The following is a 23,591-nucleotide window of genomic DNA, read 5'->3' as shown; positions in this document are numbered from 1 at the left end:
TAGATACTTTCCTATGCCAACACTAAATTGTTAAGTCATAGTCTTTTGCATTGTGATTAGCTTGAATAGTTGTTTTCCATATAACTATCCATAAATTATTCAGGTTTCTGGAATTTCTTCTTTCCATTTGAGGAACACTGAGGTGAATCGGTGATTCAATTTTTGTTGTTAGATATGTATGAATGTACTTGGATGTTCTATATCATCAAATAAAATATGATTCATCAAAAACTGCTTTAGGTTGCACTTGGAAACCTAAACATGATTTAGTTGGAAAGATGGAAATCAAGCTCAGGAAAAATGGCATTCTTTATCTTTTTCAAATTCATGAATTTGCTAGATCTTTGTTTTGTTAGAGGATTGGAGTCTCTTTACAATTTAGGAAATTAGAAATTATCTGCTTAAATTGTTTTCAATATAAGGGCGTACCGAAACTTAACTAGCGTTTGGTGTCATTTACTTTAAGTCAACTAAGCCACTGGTAATACCCTACCTCTTTAGATATTCCAAACATGGAAATTATATGAAACCTCCGACATACCCTACCTCTTTAGATATTTGCTCATTTCTTAATATTGTATAGAACATTTAGATGAATTTATTTTCTTCTTCCAAATCACCTGCTAATACAAATTATGTATCATTCACAAAGACTTGACAAATACTTTTTTGAAAATTTCAGTTCTCTCTGTACTGATTATAAATGTAACTCGAGTTGTGTAAAATATTTGTGAAGATTTGCTAGAAATGTTTAGGTTATACTCTTTTAAAATTTTCAATCATCTGTCTCTACTAGGGGTACATTTATGATTCGGGAAACATGTTTAGTTTGTTTACTTGTTGATATATCATGCTAGATTAATGTAATTAAGGGCTTGATCCCGACATTGGATGTCATTTACATTCAAAATCAACATCTTGTCCCTTGGTTGTAATCTCAAAAATCTACGCGAGTTTACTATCTTTGTGCTGACCATGCTTTAATATATTTACTGCTTGAATATAAGCTCTCTGGCATGAATATTCTAATTGTCAGTAGAGTCTTAAGACGAGCCTTTGAGCAGCTTGTACATGGTTGGACTGGGTAAAATGTTTAAAGACTTAAAGTCATGGTTGGAACTTGGATACGTTGAGGGTAAAGAATGAGGATTTAGAGTTTCAATTTCTGTTGTATTGTGCCTTCTGTTGATGAAACAACTTGGTAATTCCTGATTGGCAACATTTATTGCTGGAAAATAATCATATATTTTCCTTCTTGCTCATTTTCTGATGCGCATAACATTTATATTTTTGATTTGACACTATCTATTTGATTGTTTGACTGGGTCTTCTGCTTTTGATCTACGGTTGAATCTGATGGGCAATGGAGAATTGTTGCACTACCCTTGCAATATTTTGATCACACTAACCATTTCGGATCTAGAAATCAGGAGAATATGAATGACCTGCATCTGATCTCCTCTGCTTCTATCAATTCATTTATGGTTGATGGACGGAAGATGCAGAAAGGGCCTCGACCTGCGATTACTTATCCTGCCAAGTCATTTAGAAGCAGAAGTTTCTCTGGATCCAATGTCCAATATCGATTTCACAACAAGGCCTTTGCTAATAAAGGAACTAAATTTAATGAAGTGTCAAACAATTTTTCCTATAATAGTTTCATCACTTGCTATGATTCCTCTGCAGTTATATCAAAAGAATTTAATGCTACTAATCCATCAGCCATGTTCATCAACTCTTCCGAGGAAGACAAGTCTAAAAAGAGAAATTCACAGAAGAGGGCAAAAAAGAAGGGAAAACATAAAAAGAAACAGTCGTGTGATGTTGGCTTCACAGAATCAGAAGTTTACTCTCAGTATACCCATGGAAGTTCAGCATCTGAAATCTGAGGTAATAATGATATAAATTGTAGTATAGTAGTATCATATGCAACTTCACCTGAAGTTCCACCCTTTGATAGCTTGCTTAATGTAATTGATTTTGCAGACAGCAGCAGTGTCGCTGTTACAAGTTCTGGTTCACCAAATATAAGCACATCTGACATTGATGAAGTGGATATATCAGAATTTGTTGTACCCTCTGAAGTTCAGAAGTTCCCGAGGGAGCATCATATAAATAAGTCTGAAATGGGCTGTGAGGACTACCAACTTTCCAGGTGTCAAGGAGATAAGGAGGGGAAACATCTTTCTCATATGGGCTCTCTTGAAGATTTACAACCGAAAGATTTCTCTGATGTGCATGATTCTCTGGACTCTGTTTCTGTTGGTTCGAACTATGAAGACAGTACAAATGCTGTTATTCTAAAGCCATTTAACAAGAACATCCTCGACCAGTTTCTGGTACCAAGAAGGGGTCCTCCTATCAACAAAACACATTATTTAGCACTGTACAAACCCATGATTATATGAGGAAAGCAAGCATGGTCTGGCTGATAGTTGCCTTCATGGACGAAACGTTGCTTCAAGCAAGAGGGATAAGCAATTTAAATCTGTTCCTGTGAGTTCTGGTAGTTGCAGACCTGGAAATATTGGAAACCATAATAGTCGAAGTGGAACAGAAAACAGTCATTTTGTCTGGCAAAGGATTCAGAAGAAAGCCGTAGAGAAATGCAACTCTGAGTTGAAGAAAACAAGTCCCTTTTCCTCAGAGTTTGATGTTTCTTTAAAGGATGTTCCTGCGTTGAAAAGGAATACTAATGCTGTCAATGCAACAACCTTATCTATTACCAACGACAAGAAGTCAAAAAGTAAGGTTCCTAGGAAGTTGAAAAGAAAAGTTAGTCCAGCATCAAAAGAGAAAAACAGTTTTTCCTGGAAGGAGTCTCATCCGAACAAGGTAAACTTAAATGCTCATTCAAAGACTAGCTTGCCAAAACATGAAATATTAGATGTTTCAAATACTGAGGATGATAATGGATTAACTAATAATCTTTTAAGGTCTTTTCGCAGGTTGATTATCCAAGGGTTGGGACCATGAAATCTGAATCAGTTGACAACTTTCAAGCAGGTCCAAGCGGCATAGAACCATGTGACACTGTATGTGACACTGTATGTGGGACTGTTTTTGGTTTGAATAATATATGCATAGAGAACCAAAACAACATACTGCAAAAATCATTTGTCCCTTTGGATCGGCCAAACTTGTTTGAGGTGCAAAGTCCAGTTTATCTATCCCATCTGATGGTGAATGGTGTTGCTCAAACAGAAAAAGGAATATCTCTTGCTGAAAATGGTAAGCAAAGCCATAATTTGGGCTCTGTTCTGCAGAAATGGATACCTATTAAGATAAAGGATTGTGGATTGAAAGCATCTGTTAGATCTGCCAATTTGTCTTCGGAGCATACCAATGAGCCAGATGCTGAAGCCTGGATTTCCAAAAATACCTTTGAAGAGAGTTAATCCTTGCTCTGAAAATCTGTCTTCCATTACTTTTGGAACACTGTGTCGGACTGGGAAGGATTTGAGACATGAAATTAGTTCTATTGAAAGTAGGAACCATATTCGAAAATTGAGGAATCTCAGTTCTTGTGTAAATGAAAATGAAAACTAAAGCAAGCATATTGGGGGTAATGTGTTTATTGATGATGACACGAAAGAACAGGATTTATCAGCAGCGGCAACTGATTTAAACAAGATAACAAAGGCATTGAATGATGCATATAGGGCACAAATGGCATCTGAAGCTGTTCAGATGGTCACTGGGTGTCCCATTGCCGAGTTTGAAAGGCTTCTTCATTTTTGTTCTCCAGCTATTTGTCACTCATACAGTTCTGTAGGCTGTCAAACTTGCTTGTTGGACCAGGGTCCTAGTGCTCTATTGTGTAGACATGAGACACCGAACATCCCACTGGGATGCCTCTGGAAGTGGTATGAGAAACATGGAAGCTATGGATTAGAAATAAGGGCAGAAGATCATAAAAATCCAGAACGATTGGGTATTGATCAATCTGCGTTTCATGCCTACTTTGTTCCATACTTGTCAGCAGTTCAACTCTTCAGGAACAGTACAAATAATTCCACACAGAATAACACCAGAATTTCTTATCCTGGTATTTCCGGGGATTCTGATACTTGTTCCATTTCAAGAAACTCTGCTACTGTTGGTCACCGATCAATATTTTCAGTACTTGTTCCACAGCCTTGCACTGCAGAACCAAGTAATCAGCTGCAAGTAAATGATGTGGTTAGATCAGAACCATCTTCAGTTTGTCCTGAAGATGTGTTGCCTGTAAAATCGGTTGACATTACACGGTCTGTTTGTCTTGAACTGGCTTTTGAGTACTTTGAATCTGAGCAACCTCAACAAAGACGGACATTATATGAAAAGTAAGTGTTAATCACGGCTCTTGTCATGTTATGCATTAAGTTTCTTCCCCAGGTGGAATCTACTTTCATCCCTCTCCCCTATTCTCCATTGAGATCTGCTAAGCATGAATGTAATAGTTTGTCATTTTGATTGCATAGATACATATTTTGATATTAAATACTCATAAAACTTTACATTACTATCCTTGACCTATAACATATTTGATAAGTGAAATCGTGAACATTCTGCACTTGCTTCAGAGAGAATGGTAGGCTGAATGCAGTAGAAAACTTCTTTTAGCCTGTAAGTTTTAGGTGTGCGTAACTGCGTTTGTTTTATGCCATTGTTGTGCTTCTTCTGGCTGTTTTAATTAAAAGTAAACAAACATTGAATGGTGGGGCAACAGGTGAAGATGCAGGTTTGGCAAGTTCCATTTTGCAAATGAAGTGACAATTCTCTTTTCAAATACCATGATTGTGATTCTGTTTGTTTCAGGATACAAGACCTGGTTAGAGATGATGTATCTCCTCGGTGCTAAATGTATGGGGATCCAGTTTATTTGAACAACATAGATATACATGATTTGCATCCTCAATCATGGTTAGTGATAAAAATATGCTTAACTAAATATGAAACATGTTTTGGTTTTGTTTTAGATAACATAAGATGAAAGTTCTGTATCATCTAGATATACCTATATGTTTTGTAATGTTTGCTTGCTTGCTTCTATATTTCAGGTATTCTGTTGCATGGTATCCTATTTAAAAACTCCGGATGGGAATTTCCGTGCAGCCTTTTTGACTTACCATTCTCTTGGCCATTTGGTTCGTAGAAGTTCCAAGTTTGATGATTACCCTAGTGTGGATGCATGTGTAGTATCTCCTGTTGTAGGTCTTCAGAGTTGCAATGCTCAGGTACCCACAATAACTCAATTGCTATCATTTTGAATATGAACTTTGATACTTTAGGTGGCTTTTTGGGGCTCATTTTTTCTCCTTTGAACAGCATTTAAGTTGTTCTTTGTGGCCTACTTAACTTTGATTGGACAAACCTTCCTAACTGAGCTTTGATGTATTTCAAATTCAAGCTCTATTTCCGTTAGCTTACCATTCACATTGACCAATCCTTGACTAGGATAGGCAGACTTGCAATTTTGTTAGTTCTACTCCAATGACATAAAGGGTTTTTGGCTGCCTTGTTTGAGTTTTACATCCACACATGAAAATCCCAACCTAGAAGAACCTAAAGAGATAGCTATGTAATTCTTTGTTTTGAAATTAGGTAATATAATATAGTGTAATATCTCATATAATAAAACTTGAGGCACTCTTTTCCTCCTTCCGCCGAGTAATGCTAGGTATTTAAACCCTTATTTTAATAAAACTTGAGGCACTCTTTTCCTCCTTCTGCTGATTGTTTGTTCTCCTTTGTAGGGGAACTGAAAGTTAAGAAGAGGGTTTTTAACGAGGCCTCCTATTCTTATAAAAAAAATATATTTCATTCATATAATATAGTGTAATATCTCATGAAATTATTGATTCCGTGTTCACTTCTATTGTTAATCATGAATAAAGAATGTCCTAGACTCATTCTAATGTGCAGAGCGTATCTTCTCCCTAATTTTATCACTGCCTCCTTGGTTAGTTATTAACTTCGATTTTGCTGCTGCAATTTGCATATGACATGCATCTATTTTTAAAGATGATGGATTATTTAATCAGAAATGCTCCTCACTTGGACAGGGTGAATGCTGGTTCCAGCCGAGGCACTCTACAACGAATGATACTTGTGAAAACCAGGGCCTAAGTCTATCCGGAATGCTGAAGGAGCGATTAAGGACGCTCAAGGAGACCACATCTCTGATGGCAAGGGCAGTTGTTACCAAGGGAAATAAGACACCGGTTAACAGGCACCCAGATTACGAGTTCTTTTTCTCAAGGCAGCAATAGTTAATTTCCTGCAACTCAACAAGTAACCTCTTAGGCTTATTCAGTTAGTTCAGCAACGTCCAGGTAGAAACTAACCTTAACATAGTGTTGTTTGGTCGGTGAATTTCGGTACACTTTGTATGTTTTCACTTTGAATGAATGTTAGTCTTCACTTTTTCATATAGGGTTAGCGACTGTTAAATAATGTATACAAGTTTGTTTAAACAAAGTTGGAAGTTTTCCAGTTTATACTAGTCGAACTGTGCCCCTAAAACATGAAGATTTTGCACTAGCTAAATTAATAAACTTGAATAGAGTCGGTTTGGTTTGAGGGAAAACACGGGAATAGACGGATGCATGATTTTATGTTAGGGGTGCCAATTTAAGAAGTTATATTAAAAACTTAGGGGTGTGAAATTATAAAATTGTGTGCATGAACAGCCACATGCCATGCTTGCCTCTCAAAAACCTTATATTGGCTAACATTTTTGTGCTATCATATATTGTTTTCCCTTGTTGAATTAGCAGATAACATATAGCCATGGCAGCTGCTTCCCCCATGGCCAGTCTAAAGTCAAGCTTCACTTCTCCAACTCCACGGGCCTTGCTCTCTCCCAAGGGTCTCTCCTCTTCGCTTAGAATCTTGCCTTCTAGTTCCAGGAGGCAATCTTCCTTCGCCATCCAAGCCGTCCAATCCGAAAAGGTACGTCCAACACATAATAAATTTCGATCAAGATATGTTCTTTCCGATTATCAGACTGTATCATCATGTTTTTAAATGTTGCAGCCAACTTACCAAGTGATACATCCCATCAATGGAGATCCATTCATTGGAAGCTTAGAAACCCGTATAACATCAAGCCCCTTGATAGCTTGGTACTTGTCCAATCTTCCGGCATATAGTACAGCGGTGAGCCCGCTTCTTAGAGGTGTTGAGGTAGGGCTGGCTCATGGATTTCTCCTGGTGGGACCGTTTGTGAAAGCAGGGCCCTTGAGGAACACACCGGTGGCTGGTCGAGCAGGGAGTCTGGCAGCTGCAGGCCTTGTTATATTGAGCATTTGCCTCACCATGTATGGGGTCGCTTTGTTTAAGGAAGGAGAGCCGTCGACCACACCTTCTTTGACGTTGACCGGGCGGAAGAAGGAGCCGGATCAGCTGCAAACCGCTGATGGATGGGCTAAGTTCACCGGTGGATTTTTCTTTGGTGGCATTTCGGGTGTCACTTGGGCTTACTTCCTCCTTTATGTCTTGAACCTTCCTTACTGCTTCAAGTAGAGTTTTCTATTTAACACCTCTAGTTACCTTTCTCATATGTAAACACAAATGAAAATTCATGTGTACATTATTGTCTTGTTTCATATTTGTCCATTTACATCACGTAAAGTTTTTATACGATTTTTTGAATAGTTGGGTTAACTGAATTTAATAACTAAGATTAAAATTGAAAATTGAAAATAATTTATTTTTTTCGTAAAAATCTCCTTATTTTATACAGTTAATCTTAGTCGCGTATAGAACTACAAAATCATGAAATCAAGTAGAAAAACAGAGAAAAATCCATTCCAGTTTTAACCATTTCTTAGACACTTAAATATAATCATATCCCACCACAACAATAATATGATTTGCCAATGACATTTTGGTTTGTTTCAAGTAGAAGATCGAACGGCTGCCTGTGTTTCGATGGCTTCACATGATGAAGGATCAGATGGGAAAGTGAAGAGGTGTAATTGAGGCAAGAAAAGATAATCCCAGCTGCCCGTGTTCATGCTCATGCTGGGGCTGCTTGATGGAGATTCGTCCAATCCTACGTGTGCTACGTGCTTTACATCTGTTGGCAACCCTATTTCCATATCATCCTCCGAATATTCCGTCTCTTCCTTGTACACTAAGACACCCAAACAAAAGATAACAAAATCGATTTCAAACCGGAATAGACACATAATTTTATGTTAGAGAATTATGTTAGAGAATGTAGATTTAGAAAATTATAAAATACATAAATTGTATGATAATTTGAAATTTTCAAAGTACGACCACACCTCGACACTCCTTCGGTCCATCCCTAATTTGGATGTAACAAATGCTAGACATGGACTTAGCTTACCAAATAAATGTGAAAATGTCTTGAAACCCTTGAACAGTTTATGAAACCCAGTTACGTCGGACTTCATGGATAAACTTTCTTTATCTTCTTCCTCTTCTTCTTCTTCATGTCGTGCTCCTACAAAGTACAAATCAAAACCTTGTTAGTGTCCTCTAAGAGAGACCAAACAAAAGGAAAGAAAATATTGGAGAAAAAGACTTGTTGCAGAAGGTGGACGGGTATCTGCAAGCTTTGAATTTGATCTTCCAGATTGCTGCTGCTGACCAGCAACCGCCACACCTGATTCAGAAACACATCCAAAGGGAAGAAGAACAAATCTTTCCATGATTCTAGACAATGAAATAACAAACAAACAAAGAAAACCTGTAGTTGAAGGGAAATGCAACCATTGTTATTTGGTTTGTTATATTGGGTAGCTATGACTGCCTTTGTTCTCAAGTTACCATAATTCTTACGTATAAAAAAATGTCAAGGTACATTCGAGTTCAGTTTGGTGGAGAAAAACAAACGGCTTCGAACTACCAAACTTGTGATCTGTTTATACTAACTGGATTATAATATCAAGTTTAAGGGTATAAACCCAAGCTTAAAATGTAGAGGAACTTATATTTAGGGTGTTAGAACTCAGAATCAAATCCCCAAACCAACCCTATTTCTAACTTTCAGTCACTTTCCCCCAGAGAACTTTTTAGTGCATTAAACTATTTTTAATTGTCTTTTTGTTTACTTAGTTTGGACTCTTCCCTTGGATTAGTGAGTGCATCACAAGCCATCTTTTGTGTTTAAAACACATGCACCAAGCTCTTGGTGCATGGGTACCAAATGGTTGTGTTTTCCTTGGAGTTTAAAGAAGGATAAAATGATTGATGAAATTGAAAAGAAAAAAATATATTAATTTGTTGAGAGTTTAATTTTAATTATTACATTTGGGTTTGCTCCGTACATATGTTGGCATTCACTATGATTAGTTTCAATCAATTCCTCAAAAAAGTTTGGTTCAGAAAGCGTTTTTTAACGTAAATTGAGAAATTTTTTAACATCTATCTAAGATTTTTTTTTTAATCTGAATTCAACCCAAAAGAATTCGAACCGAACAGAATCTAAGCCCAAGAAAATCCAAAACCTCAGCTCCAGATATCCCACCAAAATCCAAATTTATAACTGAACAGACGAATCCGAGGACTGCATTGTTAAAATATATTGTTGAAAAAGTTGCCAAAGTATTTTAATTTTTTGGTTACAAAGATAGGCTGCATTATCAGCAATGAGTTCTTCTTCTCCACTTATCCATATCACGGTGGAGGAGACGATGAATATTAGCGGGGTCAACAAGGTTTATCGTGTCTAGCATTATCATACGATCAAAATAAGCTATTACATCCGTAACATCATTAGCTCTTCACGAGGGGCATGCGTAATCTTGATATGCCAATTTCGGTGGATAAGATTCCGAACTCTGCGCATTAGAGCGGGCGTCAAAAAGCTGAGGCAGGGGAAGACAGGATACGAACCTCTTCCTTATTATCCATTTCCACATCGATCTTCCTGAAATAGCTATCCCAAGCGACCGTAAGCCCATCTGCAAGAGCCCAAATTTCCACATAAATGGTTAAGCAACACCCCAAGTTGCGATGATACCCAGTTAGCCAATCGCCATCAGCGTTACGGAAGACGACGCTTCCATAATTGCTTGGTTGACAGCTCCATCAGTATTCAGTTTGACCGTTCCTGAAGTACGGAGTAGCGTTCTAGGAAGTTGAGGAGGATCTCGCTTTGATAGCCCGAGAGCCCATGTGTGTCGAGTCAATAATGGCCTTGGAGGCTCAAATTTTTCCATTAAACACGAACCAACACCGTTGCTTCCACAGTCTCCAAATCAGAATCCCCAAAAAAATACGGCCGGTTATAAGCATCAACCTGCACATTACCTGAAGATACTATTTTTTTTATCCATTTTATTATCATTATTATTAATATATATTATCATATAATATTATTATCATTATTTTTATTATTATTATTATTATTATTTTTTTTTATTATTAAATATTAAATACAAACCAACAATTAAACCGGCTCAGTTACAAACCAACTGAAACCGGTCCAAATCCAACCGGAAACCCTAAATATTTGGGTTTCCAGTTAGGGTTTCCTACCTAATCATCCTCAGCCGCCTCATCACAGCCGTTGGATCTGGCACGATCCAACGGTCCACATGGCTCCAGAGAGGAACCCTAGGGTTTGATACCCTAGGGCCACGCGGCGCCGCTCCAGCTTCCACGCGGCTGCCGACAGCCCTCGCCGCCTCCGCCGCTGCCACGTCCCAGCCGAAGACTCCAGAAGCTAGAACACCGACCGTCCACGCCAGGGCTACGGGGTGAGTCACCACTGGTAGTCCGGGACTCACCGAAGCCCCTCTTCGGACCGGTCCGAGACGAACACCGGTGTGGCTATAAAAGCCACCACCACCTGAAAAAAAAAAAAAAAGGACAGAGAAAAAGACAGAACCGGAGAGAAAGAAAAAAAAAAGGACAAAGAAAAGAAAAACAAACAAACTATACCAACGATCTCAGCAGCAAAGAACCAGAGAAAAAAAAGAAAGAAAAAGGAAGAAGAGGCTTACCAAGGAACCTTGACCGTCGCCGAAACTGAACATCGCCGGAGAACCAAAAATACCGAAGGTACTTTGTAGATTTGCTCCGATTGGGAACCTTTAGGAAGAAATAACACCGGAACCGTCCTTAGGACGGTCCGATCTATATATTAGTGTAAAGAAAAATTTTTCCGGCCACGGATGCGGTGGCCGGCGGTGATAACACGGCGGCACACGGTGGCCGACCGGTGACCGGCTTCCCTCCGGTGAGGGAAGCTAGAGAGAGGCGAGAGAGTTTTAAACTCTCTCGGTTTAGAGAGAGAGAAGGAAATGAGGAATGAAATGGTTGCCCTTCGGGCCAACCGGTTTGGGACTTTTATAGTCCTTCCGAACGACGTGTTTCGGGAAGGACTATGCGCGTAATTACAAAATAGTTAAATCCCTTCCGCAGTCCTTCATATTTGTAAACTTTACATTTTGGTCACTAAACTGAACTTATAAGAATTTTAATTCGGTCTTTGAATTTTATTTTATTCATTTTAGTCTTTTTAATTAAAATAATATATTTAGGATAAATGATAGATTTAATCCTTAACTTTAATAATAATTCTTTAGTCCCTAGTTCATACTTTTAATTTATTTTATTATAAATTTGAATTTTAGATAAGTTTATTTTGGTCATTAAATTATTAAATAAAAAAAAAAATATATTTAAACCCTATAATTTCAATTAATAATTAGTAATTAGTTTATTTTATAATTTAGTTATTAATTTTATATGTCTTATTTATTTTATTGTTTTTAAAATATATTGTTTAATAGAATTATTATTTTATTATATTGTTAAATATTTTGATATATTCATAAATATATATAATAAATATTAACTTTTAAATATTTATTTTTAATATCGAAAAAAAGGACAGTCTTAATACAACTGGATGTCCTATTTTGATGTTTTAAAATTAAACAATATTATTTAAATTAATATTTATCAATATCAAAGAAAGAGCTGTCTTAAGGCACTAGAAGTTCTTTTCGGATATTTTTAAATAAATATTTTTTTTACAATTTTGAATTATAAGATTATAAATTAATATATTTTTGAATTTTTAAATTTTTAATAATAGAGACAATTTATAATTAAAAAGTACCAATTTTGGGCGTTGTAGGGGTGCTAATCCTTCCCTAAACGTAATCGACCACGAATCCCTCTTTATTATTAAAAGAATGAATTTTTGGTTATAAAACGCAGATCATTCAATTTTTTAATTGATGTTTCTTAAAACTCTTTTAAAAATAATTTTTAGGTATTCGACCTACCTGATCCAAAAAGGCCGATGGCGACTCACAAAATTTTTCAAAATTATTATTAATATTATTTCCCCCGCCAAATTTTAATATTCGTGCCCGGACGAAAACCGGTTTACGACAGCTTGGCGACTCTGCTGGGGACTGGTCAAACTTTTAAAAATTAATATAAAATTGTCTCTATTAGTTAAAAATTAAAAATTTATATATTTAATTTTAATTCTTTCTTTCAAATTTTTTATTTTTATTTATTTATTATTTTTATAAATATTGTTTTATGCAGTTTTTATTTCAGTATTTATTTTTATGTCAAAAGTTTAACATTTCTCCTCACACACACTGCATTGCATTACATAAAGCTCTATAATTGAGTTGTCCCTTTTAAGTGGGAGTGAAAGCGACGTCTTCGTGAGAATTATTCTCCGTGTCAGACCTAGCAAGTAACTTTCGGGGTTCATATGCTCTATGTCTTCGTGAGAATTTATTCTCCGTGTCAGGCATAGAGAATGTATCCCTCGAATTGAACTCGGTCCACTTTAGTCTGTAATGGACTAGGATTGAGGGTTAGCAACCCAAGGGGGCACTAACAAGGACAATTCGGGTACCTTTATTCCTAGATCTGAAACCTTGCATATAAAAACCTTAGAAACTCTTCTAATCAGAAGTCATGCCGAAATTTTGTCCAAAATAGGTGTACACAGGAGAATGAATTCTGTCTTCCTGTTAATTTATTTATTGTTTAAATTACATGTTTATTTAAAATTTAATTCAGAAGAACATGTTTAAATAAAGAATATTTATATTATTAAATTCCTTTATTATGTAAACTAATTTATTTTTTTTTTGTGTGTTATTTATTTTTCTGTTTGCATTGCATCATACAGGATAAAAGACATTGATCCTTGTGTTAATTGTCTCATTGGAAAGCCTTCATCTATGGATAAAAAGTGTTCAAATCAAATAATTCTGAACTCAGAAGTAAGACAGTGGGCTGAGGATTTACAAAGACAAGAAGGAGATAGTCTGCAGGATGATTATGTATCTGACTTGGCCAGTTATGCTTAGTTTCACTAAAAAGAAATGATATGCAAGATTTGCGGAGCATTTGGGAAAGTTGGGATTCAAACAAAAAATTGCAGTTTTATCAGACTTACGGAGACATCCCATATTTGCTCTATGTTGAAGTTGATGATGAATTATTCAGAGCCCTAGTTCAATTCTGGAATCCAGGGTACAATTGCTTCACTTTCAATAAGGAGGACTTGGTCCTACTATGAAGAATATACAACTTTGTTACATCTTGAAGGTGCTTTGGAGAGTCGTTCAATTCTGGAATCCAGGGTACAATTGCTTCACTTTCAATAAGGAGGACTTGGTCCCTACTATTGAAGAATATACAACTTTGTTACATCTTGAAGGTGCTTTGGAGAGTCGAATATATTCAAAGTCAATTAAAACTCAGCCCTTTCGAGTTAAATTAGCAAAGATTGCTGGGGTACGAGAAGAATGGGTAGCATCCGTACAAAACAAAAAGGCGAAAGCGAAGGCATTGCTTGGACCAACATCAAGGAACTTATTCAGAGTCATCCAGACGCTAAAGTACGATTCGATCTATTTGCTCTGGGTATATATGGTATGGTCATCTTCCCAAAAGTATTGGGATATATTGAAGCTGCAGTGGTAGACTTGTTTGAACAACTACCAAAGAAGATTAATCCTGTTTCTGCCATCCTAGCAGAGACCTTCAGATCATTAAATGCTTGCAGAAGGCTAGGAGGTGGACGATTCTCAGGGTGTACTCAGTTATTATATGTTTGGATCCGTAGTCATTTCTGGAGAACAGAAAAGGTTTCATACCGACGCTTTAATACGGATTATTCACCATTAAAGGAATTTCTGGAGCAGGAATGGCCGAAAGAAATTAAGAAAGATATGTGGATTAATGCCTTTCGAAATTTGCAAGCAATGACGTTGTTTGGCGAGCCCCGTGGCAAATACAAAGGGAATTCATTTACAGATGTGGGGATTACAACTGGATAATGCTGCTCGGATTATGGGGAGGAATTGGATATGCACCACTTCTGGTTATAAGACAGTATGAAGGTCGTCAATTTGTACCTATCACTACTGGATTACAGTCATCTGAGTTTGCATTCCACAGCAAAAATTATAAAAGAAACATCATGGAAGCCGTTACAGCTTGGAAAACAACTTTTTGTATTCGAGCTAAAGCAGCAAAGGAAATGCTAACTCCTGATTATGAAGAATGGAGATCTGTCAGAAAAAACGAAAATATTCCTCTACCAGATCAAAATGAGGATATTCCTATGGAAGATCACATTAAGGTGGTTCCATCAGAGATTGAAATCCTGAGAGCTGAGTTTGAAGCAAGAGAAGGTTGGTCGAAAGAGTTAGATCAAATGAGACAAGATAAAGCTATGTTGGGGGTTGACATTGACTTTCATTCATCACAATGTGCAATGTTGAGAAAAGATAAAGAAAAAGGTGAGGATGAGTACAGAGCCTTACAGAAAGATTACCAAGAGTTATACAAATCTCGAAAAGCATCAGGACCCAGCCAATCGACGGTACAGATGACCAGAGAATTGAACATTGAGAAAAGACGAGTTGAAGATCTGAAAGGAAAGAATAGCCGTCTACTCAAAAGCCTAGAAAAAGGAAAGCAAAAAATGGAAGATTTCGAGGTCGACAGAAGAGAGCGAATTATAAAACACAAGGCTGAACACCGTGAGATCATGAATGAAATGCAAAGAGAAAGAGATCGAGCTAAAGATTTAGAAGAGATGAAGAATGACATCTTTGTTAAATTTGAAGGCGAGAAAAATAGCATGTTCAAGGGATTTGAATCTGAAATGAACCAGTTGATTGCTGAACTTGAAGTCAGAGGCCAAAAGATGGAAGAATCCAATGTTGAAAAAGAAAAATGGGAGTTAGAAAGAAAAAATTTCAATACCAGACTTGAGGTAGAGCAAGAGGTGGCTAGCAATTGGATGCAAAGATGCAGAAACAAAGATGTTCAAATCCAGAAGCTTAATCAAAGAACGCAAGAAGCACGAACAAAACTTGAAGAGGATTTGGATCAGTCTAGAAACAAAAACTCAGAGTTTAATGCTTACATTTTGCAACTGGAAGAATCATTGTTTCAAGAAAAGGTTCGTCTAGGACCTAATGATCTCAAAGAAAGTAATGAGGAAAATGCTTCATTGCGAAGACGCATTAGAGATCTTGAAAATTCTGCACAATTGCCAAGTCAGAATCACTGAGTTAGAGCAAACTCTTGAAGGAAACGAATGAGCAATGGCAAAAGTCAACCGAGTTCTATGTGGAAAGTGAAGAAAGAAGCAATATGGTGTTCGAGGCCATGGTACAGATGAGTGAAGTTGCTAGATATGTTGGGGAACTAGCTGTTGAAGCCAAAATAATTGAGCATCAAGTTGATCCAGTTTCTAGATGTGGAAAGAAGGTGTCATGGTTAATGAAAGAAATTATAGAGCTTAATAGGAAAGCTATGCCTTATCTGTAGTTATGAAATATTATAAAGAAACTTTTGTATGCCGATGAAAGTTGTTCTATGACAGTTAACTTTTGGGATCAATGTTTTTACATACATGCATTTTTCATACATTCATCATTCATTTCATAATTTTCACTATGAATTATTTTATTAAGTTAAAATTCATTAATTAAAATTTGAAAAATAATATTAAGAGATTTTTCAATCGCAGTTATTCTGGCCAAAAGAGAAATACTACATCACTACGGTACTAGACAAGCTACTAAAAGAATTATGGAGGATAAAATACAGCGTATTGAGGAACAGCATCATAAAGAACAAGAAGAAATGAGAATGAAGTTGGAAAAAATTGAAGCCAGCATTGCAAATTCACAAGACAGTATGATGAAGAAGATAGAGGACATGTTTAAAAGGCAGGCTATCAGTGGAAAATGCATGAAAATCCTGTATCTTTGACCAAGAACCCATATATCCTCTAGGTTTTCCACCAGAACCAATTATCACTCTGGTACTACCCCTATACAAATCAATGCTCGTACATCTGCATTACAAGAAGTCAAATCACATGAAGATCAACAAGTGGATCCTGCATCTTCAAGCAAAATCCACTTATATCTGATGTGAAAATAGGGGATCTTAATACTGATCAGTTGATCCCAGATTTAAATGAGCTGAATGAGAAACAAAAAGCAAATGAAGAACTGACCAAACAGATCAAGAGCTTAGAAGAACGAATGAAATCCGTGGAAATAACTGAAATCATTCTATGGATTTGATGCTAGTGAGTTGAGTTTGGTTCCAGACCTAATCCTCCCTATCAAGTTCAAAGCTCTCGAATTTGATAAATATAACGGTACTACATGCCCTTCATCCCACATTACTATGTTTTGTCGAAGAATGGCAGGATATGTGAAGGACGAGAAATTGTTAATTCACTGCTTCCAGGATAGTTTGACAGGACCGGCTTTAAAATGGTATACTCAATGACCAAAGCCAACATTAGATCCTGGAAAGATTTGGCTAAAGCATTTTTAGAGCAGTATCGCCATGTGACAGACATGGTCCCTGATAGATGGACTCTCCAAAATTTGGAGAAAAAGAATAATGAAACATTCAGACAGTATGCTCAGAGATGGCGTGACACTGCGGCTCAAGTTCAACCACCTTTGTCAGAAAAAGAGGCCACAGTAATGTTTGTCCATACATTGAAGGCTCCTTATCTAAACCATCTAAGGGGAATGCAACCAGAAATTTTGCAGATTGGTCATTTCTGGAGAATTAATTGAAAATGTCTTAAAAAGTGGCAAGATTGAATCAAATGATGGGTCTAGTTCCAAAAGACCTACATACCGGAAAAAGGAGAATGAGGTCAACAATGCCAATTCTTACAGCAAAGATTCATCGAAAAGTGTTACAATAACCCAGCCAAGGGTTAAGAAAGAGGAAACAAACACTAATCGAGCAGATTCCAGAGGATCTCGAAAGGAAAATGAAAGGTTATCTTTTACACCTTTACCAGTACCATATGCAGAGATCTATGATTCGCTGTTAAAAGCAGATGTTATACGGCCTTATCCCTTGGTTCCCATGCAACCACCATTCCCTCCTTGGTATGATACAAAGGCACACTGTGTTTACCATGAAGGAATTACAGGACATTCTATTGAAAACTGTTTAGCATTCAAAAGGGTGGTTCAAAATTTGATCAACACTGGGAAGTTGGAATTCAATACACCATCCGCATCAAGTCATCCATTGCCAAATCATGGAGATAAAAATGTGAATGCAATTAATGAAGAGAACAGAAAGAAAGCAAAGACTGACATTTCTGAAATTAAATCTCCATTTGTTTGGATATTCCAACAGCTTTCTAGCCGGTATAATTCCACAACAATTCAAGCCAAAGCAGAATGAAGGCAAGAATTATTGTGAATATCATCAGGAGAGAAAGGGCATAAAATTCAACTATGTCCTGAGTTCAGGGATTTGGTGCAGAAATTGATGAACAATAGAGAAATAGAATTCTTTGAAGAAGAACCAGGGGAAAAAAGAAGATGATGTTTTGTTCAGAGGATACTAAACCAAGTCAAAGAATAAATGATCCTGTGGTCATTAATGTGAAATCATCCACGGTGATTCCTGCACCAATAAAGCCAAAAGTAGTTATTACCACTCCTCTACCATTTCCATACAAAGATACCCGCAGGGTACCTTGGAATTATACTACCAATGTTTCAATGGTAGGAGGATCTGTTTCTCTAGATAAAAACAGAAGAGAAAATACAGAGTTTGGGTACCACATTGACGTCTGAAGCAGTGAGCGAGGTCGGTTTCTTTACAAGAAGTGGGAGATGTTATTCTCCCGAAACATCCAATGCTTCAGAACAAGTGAAAGCAAAGGAAAAGCCATGGCAATACCTCAGAAGGTATTTGAGGATGAATCCCTTCCAGCATTCAATGAACCTGTGACAGAAAAACAAGCTCAAGAATTTTTGAAATTCTTGAAACATAGTGAGTATAGTGTGGTTGAACAACTACACAAACAACAAGCGAGAATTTCTATTCTTGATCTATTGATGAATTCAGAAGCGCATAGGAATGCTTTGATGAAAATTTGAACCTGTGACAGAAAAACAAGCTCAAGAATTTTTGAAATTCTTGAAACATAGTGAGTATAGTGTGGTTGAACAACTACACAAACAACAAGCGAGAATTTCTATTCTTGATCTATTGATGAATTCAGAAGCGCATAGGAATGCTTTGATGAAAATTCTTAATCAAACATTTATCCCCGAAGATATATCCCTCATAAAACTTGACAGAATTGTGGGACATATAGCCGCTGACAATTATAACATTCACAGATGATGAAATACCGGAAGGCGGAATGGGGTCAGTAAAAGCTTTGAACATCACGACACATTGTCATGGTCATGTGTTGCCAGGAGTATTGATTGACAATGGTCTGCCCTCAATTTGATGCCTCTAGTTACACTTCAAAGAATGCCTCTGGATCAATCACACATGAAGAGTTATCAGAATGTGGTACGAGCCTTTGATGGTACCCAAAAAGAAGTGCTTGGGAAAATGGAAATACCTTTGTTAATTGGCCCAGTCGTGTACAATATTGACTTTGTGGTGATGGACATCCACCCCACATATAATTGTCTCTTAGGGAGGCCATGGATTCATTCAGCAGGAGCCGTTCCTTCTCATTACATCAGAAATTGAAATTTGTTGTTGATGGACAACTAATATGTGTCAATGCTGAAGAAGAAATCATTGCGTCTGTAACAAGCGATGTTCCATATCGACACCAGTGATGAAGCTCTTGAATGCTCTTTTCGAGCTCTTGAATTTGTAAATACAACCTTTGTTGCAGAAGGAAGGAAAATTCCATATCCCAGATTGTCTGATTGCACCAAGATGACGGTACAACAAACTTTAGGCATCGGAGCTAAAGCTGGGAAAGGTCTAGGAAAGAGTCTTCAAGGGATTTCAGTCCCTATCAATATAAAGATGAAAAAGACCGTTTTGGGCTGGGATTTAAGCCCAATCTTCAGCAAAAGAACAAAGAGATGAAAAGATGTGAAGACAGAAAGGCAAAATTGAAAGGAGGAGAAATCCTTTTGGAAACACATGTCTTTCCCACAGTTGAGGACAACATTCAGATCAGGGGGAACAATTAATGTGGAACAGCTTGTTGAAGCCTTTAAAGAAGAAAAGTTGACGAAAGATCAAGACATAGTTGGAAGCTATGAATCAACATGATCACATTATATCGACCATGCCTTCCTGGAGAAACACTCTCCAATTGGACCACTGAAGATCTTCCTATAGTTTTTAATATTAATGCAGAGTAATATTCAGAACTAATCTTTATGTTTAGATCAAAATATGAAAACTTTTTGTTATCTTGTAAAGAAATTATGTTAAATATAAGGAACTTTCTTAAAATTTCAGATGACAATCATTCTTTACATTTTCTTACATTTTACATTTATTATTTTCATAAATTTACTATATTCTTTCGTAAATATGTCTGATTTAAATTTGCAGGTGTCACAGTGTTAATAGCATGTTTATTCTAGATTTAATCCAGTGATAAATTTAGAGCAGCCTATATGTCTGGAAGAAATCAATGGTTGTGAAGATGAACTAGAATGTGATGTTCCTACTGAACTATTAAGATGGTAGAAAAAGAAGACAAACAAATTCTACCCACAAAGAAGAGGTTATAGACTGTGAATTTGGGACAGATGAAGAAAGAAAAGAGGTGAAATTGGTACTACTCTGACAGTCCAGATAAAACAAGAATTGATAAATCTCCTTCAAGAGTTCAAAGATATCTTTGCATGGTCTTATCAAGATATGCCTGGTTGAGCACAGATATAGTGATACATAAGCTTCCAATCAATCCAGAATATAAACCAGTCCAACAAAAGCTTAGAAGAATGAGGCCAGAAATGTTGTTGCAAATCAAAGAAGAAGTGATGAAACAAATCAATGCAGGTTTCCTACAAGCATCTAAATACCCAGATGGGTAGCCAACATTGTTCCCGTACCAAAGAAAAATGGAAAAGTTCGAATGTGCGTGGATTACAGAGATCTCAACAAAGCTAGTCCGAAAGATAGTTTTCCATTACCCCACATAGATACATTGGTGGACAATACTGCAGGGCATGCATGATTTTCATTTATGGATGGATTTTCAGGATATAATCAGATAAAAATGAATCCTGAAGACATGGAGAAAACAACATTTATAACCATGTGGGGCACATTCTGCTATAAAGTGATGCCATTTGGATTGAAAAATGCAGGGGCAACATATCAAAGAGCCATGGTAACTTGTTTCATGACATGATGCACAAAGAGATTGAAGTATATGTAGATGACATGATTGCCAAATCCAGAACGGAAGAAGAACATATTCAAAATCTGAGGAAGCTTTTCCAGAGATTGAGGAAGTATCAATTAAAGCTCAACCCCGCAAAATGCACTTTTGGGGTAACTTCTGGGAAACTTTTGGGATTTGTAGTCAGCAAAAAAGGAATTGAGATTGATCCAGATAAAGTAAAAGCAATTCAAGATCTTCCACCACCCAACACAAAAAAAGAAGTTCGAGGCTTTTTGGGGAGATTAAATTATATATCTCGGTTCATTTCTCAATTGACTGACAAATGTGATCCAGTGTTCAAATTACTTCGAAAGAACAATCCTGAAGTCTGGAATGAAGAATGTCAGGAACTTTGGATATTATTAAGAAATATTTATCCAATGCCCCAATTTTAGTATCACCAATGCCTGATAGACCATTAATTCTCTATTTGACGGTCTTCGAAAATTCGATGGGATGTGTACTAGGACAGCATGATGAATCAGGAAGGAAAGAAAAAGCTATTTATTATCTGAGCAAGAAATTTACCGATTGTGAAGTTCGATATCCACCAATACAAAAATTATGTTGTGCTTTGGTGTGGACTACTCGAAGACTCAGACAATATATGTTATACCATACTACTTGGTTGATATCCAAACTTGATCCTTTAAAGTTCTTAATGGAATCACCAGCTTTGACAGGCAGAATGGCTAGATGGCAGATGTTATTATCTGAGTTTGATATTATATATGTCAACCAAAAAGCAATAAAAGGAAGTGTAATAGCTGATTTTCTGGCCAGTCGTGTATCAAATGATTATCAGCCTTTGAACTTCAATTTTCCTGATGAAGATTTGTTATGCATATCCATGAATGAAGAAGTCAGAACAATTGATGAATTTGCAACTTGGAAGCTTTACTTTGACGGAGCATCTAATGCTTTGGGACGAGGAATTGGGGCAGTGTTAATTTCTCCAGAAAATATTTATTATCCCTTTACAAGTAGACTGGAGTTCTTTTGCACCAATAACATGGCGGAATATGAAGCTTGTGTCATGGGATGAAAGCAGCCATAGAAGAAAAATCAAATTTCTCAAGATATATGAGATTCATCTTTGGTGGTGTATCAATTGCGAGGAGAATGGGAAACAAAAGATCCCAAATTGTTGGAATACCGAAATTTTACACTCGAATTAGTGAAAGAATTTGAGAAAATTACCTTCAATTATCTCCCTCGGGAAGAAAATCAAATGGCAGATGCTTTGGCTACATTAGCTGCTATGTTTCAAGCAACTAAGAAGGTTGATATGATGCCAATCAAAATGCAAGTATATGAAATTCCTGCACATTGTTATAGTGTGGAAGAAGAGGTAGATGGTAAACCATGGTATCATGATATCCTGCAATATATCAAAAATCAAAGTTATCCACCAAATGCATCAGAAATTGATAAAAGAACCTTGAGAAGAATGGCTGCTGGATATTTTCTTGATGGAGAGATTATGTATAGAAGAAGCAGTGATCAAATGCTATTGAGATGTTTAAATACCAGCGAAGCTCGAAACGTCATTGAAGAAGTACACAGTGGAATATGTGGAACACATGCAAATGGTCTTTCCATGGCCAGAAAAATAATGAGATATGGATATTATTGGGCTACTATGTACACAGATTGCATTGATTATGCAAGGAAATGTCATAAATGCCAGATATATGCAGACAAGATTCATGTACCCCCATCTCCTTTACATGTAATGACAGCACCCTGGCCATTTTCTATGTGGGGAATAGATGTCATTGGGGCAATCACACCAAAAGCATCGAATGGACATTGTTTCATCCTTGTGGCAATTGATTATTTTACCAAATGGGTTGAAGCTGCTTCATATACCAATATTAAGAGGTCCACAGTCTGCAAATTCATAAAGAAAGAGATAGTTTGCCGGTATGGTCTACCAGAAAGGATCATTACAGATAATGCTCTGAACCTGAACAATAAAATGATGACCGAACTTTGTGCACAGTTCAAGATCAAACATGCAAATTCAGTGGCATATCGTCCAAAGATGAATGGGGCAGTTGAAGCAGCAAATAAGAACATCAAGAGAATCATTACAAAGACTACTGAAACTTACAAAGATTGGCACGATAAGTTACCTTTTGCTCTATATGCATACCGAACTACTGTTCGAACATCTACTGGGGCAACACCGTTTTCTTTAGTCTACGGGATGGAAGCAGTCTTACCAATTGAAGTTGAGATTCCATCGCTTCGAATATTGAGAGAAACAAAATTGGATGAATCTGAATGGATCCAAGCTAGATTTGATCAATTGAACCTTATTGAGGAGAAAAGATTGAAAGCTATTTGCCATGGACAGATGTATCAAAAACGGATGATGAAGTCTCATGATAAGAAAATACATCCAAGAGAATTCCAAGAGGGTGATCTAGTATTAAAAAAGATCTTGCCTATACATAAAGATTTCCGTGGGAAATGGATGCCTAATTGGGAAGGGCCATACGTTGTGAAAAGGCCTTTCCGGAGGAGCGTTGATCTTGGCAGAAATGGATGGAAAAATTCTGAAAAATCCAATAAACTCGGATTCTGTCAAGAAATATTATGCTTGAAGAAGAAGAAAAAAAAGGAAAAAAAAAAGAAAAGAAAAAAAAAGAGAAAAAGAGAAAAAGAAGAAGGAAAAAGGGGGTCAAGGTGAAAACCCGCAAAGGGCATCTTGTAACCAAATGAAGGATTTGAGTTGAAAACCTGAAAAGGCGGCTCAAAGGCAGGTTGATATTAGGCATCCGGCAATTGAATTCTCTTAAGATTTTGGTAGTTTGGAAGAAACTTCACATCTACAAGCATTTCAACAACGTTTGAGATCTTCCAGACAAAAGCTTACATCATCTCTAAATTGTGTCAACTTGAT

The 23,591-nt window shown here is 36.8% G+C and overlaps 3 protein-coding genes across 3 annotated transcripts; 2 read left to right on the top strand and 1 right to left on the bottom strand.

Annotated features, from left to right (window-relative positions):
* The first annotated feature begins 3,567 nt into the window (after nucleotides 1-3,567).
* On the top strand, nucleotides 3,568-5,117 carry LOC120209173. Its single transcript, XM_039208236.1, has 3 exons — nucleotides 3,568-4,325; nucleotides 4,801-4,905; nucleotides 5,043-5,117. Exons 1-2 carry the CDS (start codon nucleotides 3,670-3,672, stop codon nucleotides 4,841-4,843), a joined length of 699 nt encoding a protein of 232 aa, XP_039064167.1. The 5' UTR covers nucleotides 3,568-3,669; the 3' UTR covers nucleotides 4,844-4,905; nucleotides 5,043-5,117.
* A 1,657-nt stretch (nucleotides 5,118-6,774) lies between these two features.
* On the top strand, nucleotides 6,775-7,572 carry LOC120209169 (photosystem I reaction center subunit XI, chloroplastic-like). The gene is made up of 2 exons (XM_039208233.1): nucleotides 6,775-6,936; nucleotides 7,021-7,572. The coding sequence occupies exons 1-2, from the start codon at nucleotides 6,775-6,777 to the stop codon at nucleotides 7,507-7,509; spliced, it is 651 nt and encodes a 216-aa protein (XP_039064164.1). The 3' UTR covers nucleotides 7,510-7,572.
* Nucleotides 7,573-7,843: 271 nt separating this feature from the next.
* LOC120209170 (CRIB domain-containing protein RIC4-like) lies at nucleotides 7,844-8,870 on the bottom strand. Its single transcript, XM_039208234.1, has 3 exons — nucleotides 8,558-8,870; nucleotides 8,342-8,458; nucleotides 7,844-8,122 (listed from the first exon to the last, which is right to left on the bottom strand). The coding sequence occupies exons 1-3, from the start codon at nucleotides 8,664-8,666 to the stop codon at nucleotides 7,884-7,886; spliced, it is 465 nt and encodes a 154-aa protein (XP_039064165.1). The 5' UTR covers nucleotides 8,667-8,870; the 3' UTR covers nucleotides 7,844-7,883.
* Between the last annotated feature and the right edge of the window lie 14,721 nt (nucleotides 8,871-23,591).

The sequence above is a fragment of the Hibiscus syriacus genome, unplaced genomic scaffold (assembly GCF_006381635.1).
Source record: "Hibiscus syriacus cultivar Baekdansim isolate YM2019G1 unplaced genomic scaffold, ASM638163v2 tig00018191_pilon, whole genome shotgun sequence".
NCBI lineage: Eukaryota > Viridiplantae > Streptophyta > Magnoliopsida > Malvales > Malvaceae > Hibiscus > Hibiscus syriacus.
Note: the sequence above shows the minus strand (reverse complement) of the source record. Positions and strands in the feature narration are given on the sequence as shown.

Bases quoted from the DNA above. Each gene is read 5' to 3' on its own strand.
- LOC120209173 (XM_039208236.1), top strand. From the start codon at position 3,670: ATGGCATCTGAAGCTGTTCAGATGGTCACTGGGTGTCCCATTGCCGAG. The intron at 4,326-4,800 runs GTAAGTGTTAAT...TGTTTGTTTCAG, and splicing joins AGACGGACATTATATGAAAA to GATACAAGACCTGGTTAGAG.
- LOC120209169 (XM_039208233.1), top strand. From the start codon at position 6,775: ATGGCAGCTGCTTCCCCCATGGCCAGTCTAAAGTCAAGCTTCACTTCT. The intron at 6,937-7,020 runs GTACGTCCAACA...TAAATGTTGCAG, and splicing joins AAGCCGTCCAATCCGAAAAG to CCAACTTACCAAGTGATACA.
- LOC120209170 (XM_039208234.1), bottom strand. From the start codon at position 8,666: ATGGAAAGATTTGTTCTTCTTCCCTTTGGATGTGTTTCTGAATCAGGT. The intron at 8,459-8,557 runs GTCCACCTTCTG...TGTACTTTGTAG, and splicing joins TTCAAAGCTTGCAGATACCC to GAGCACGACATGAAGAAGAA. The intron at 8,123-8,341 runs GTAAGCTAAGTC...TGGGTGTCTTAG, and splicing joins GACATTTTCACATTTATTTG to TGTACAAGGAAGAGACGGAA.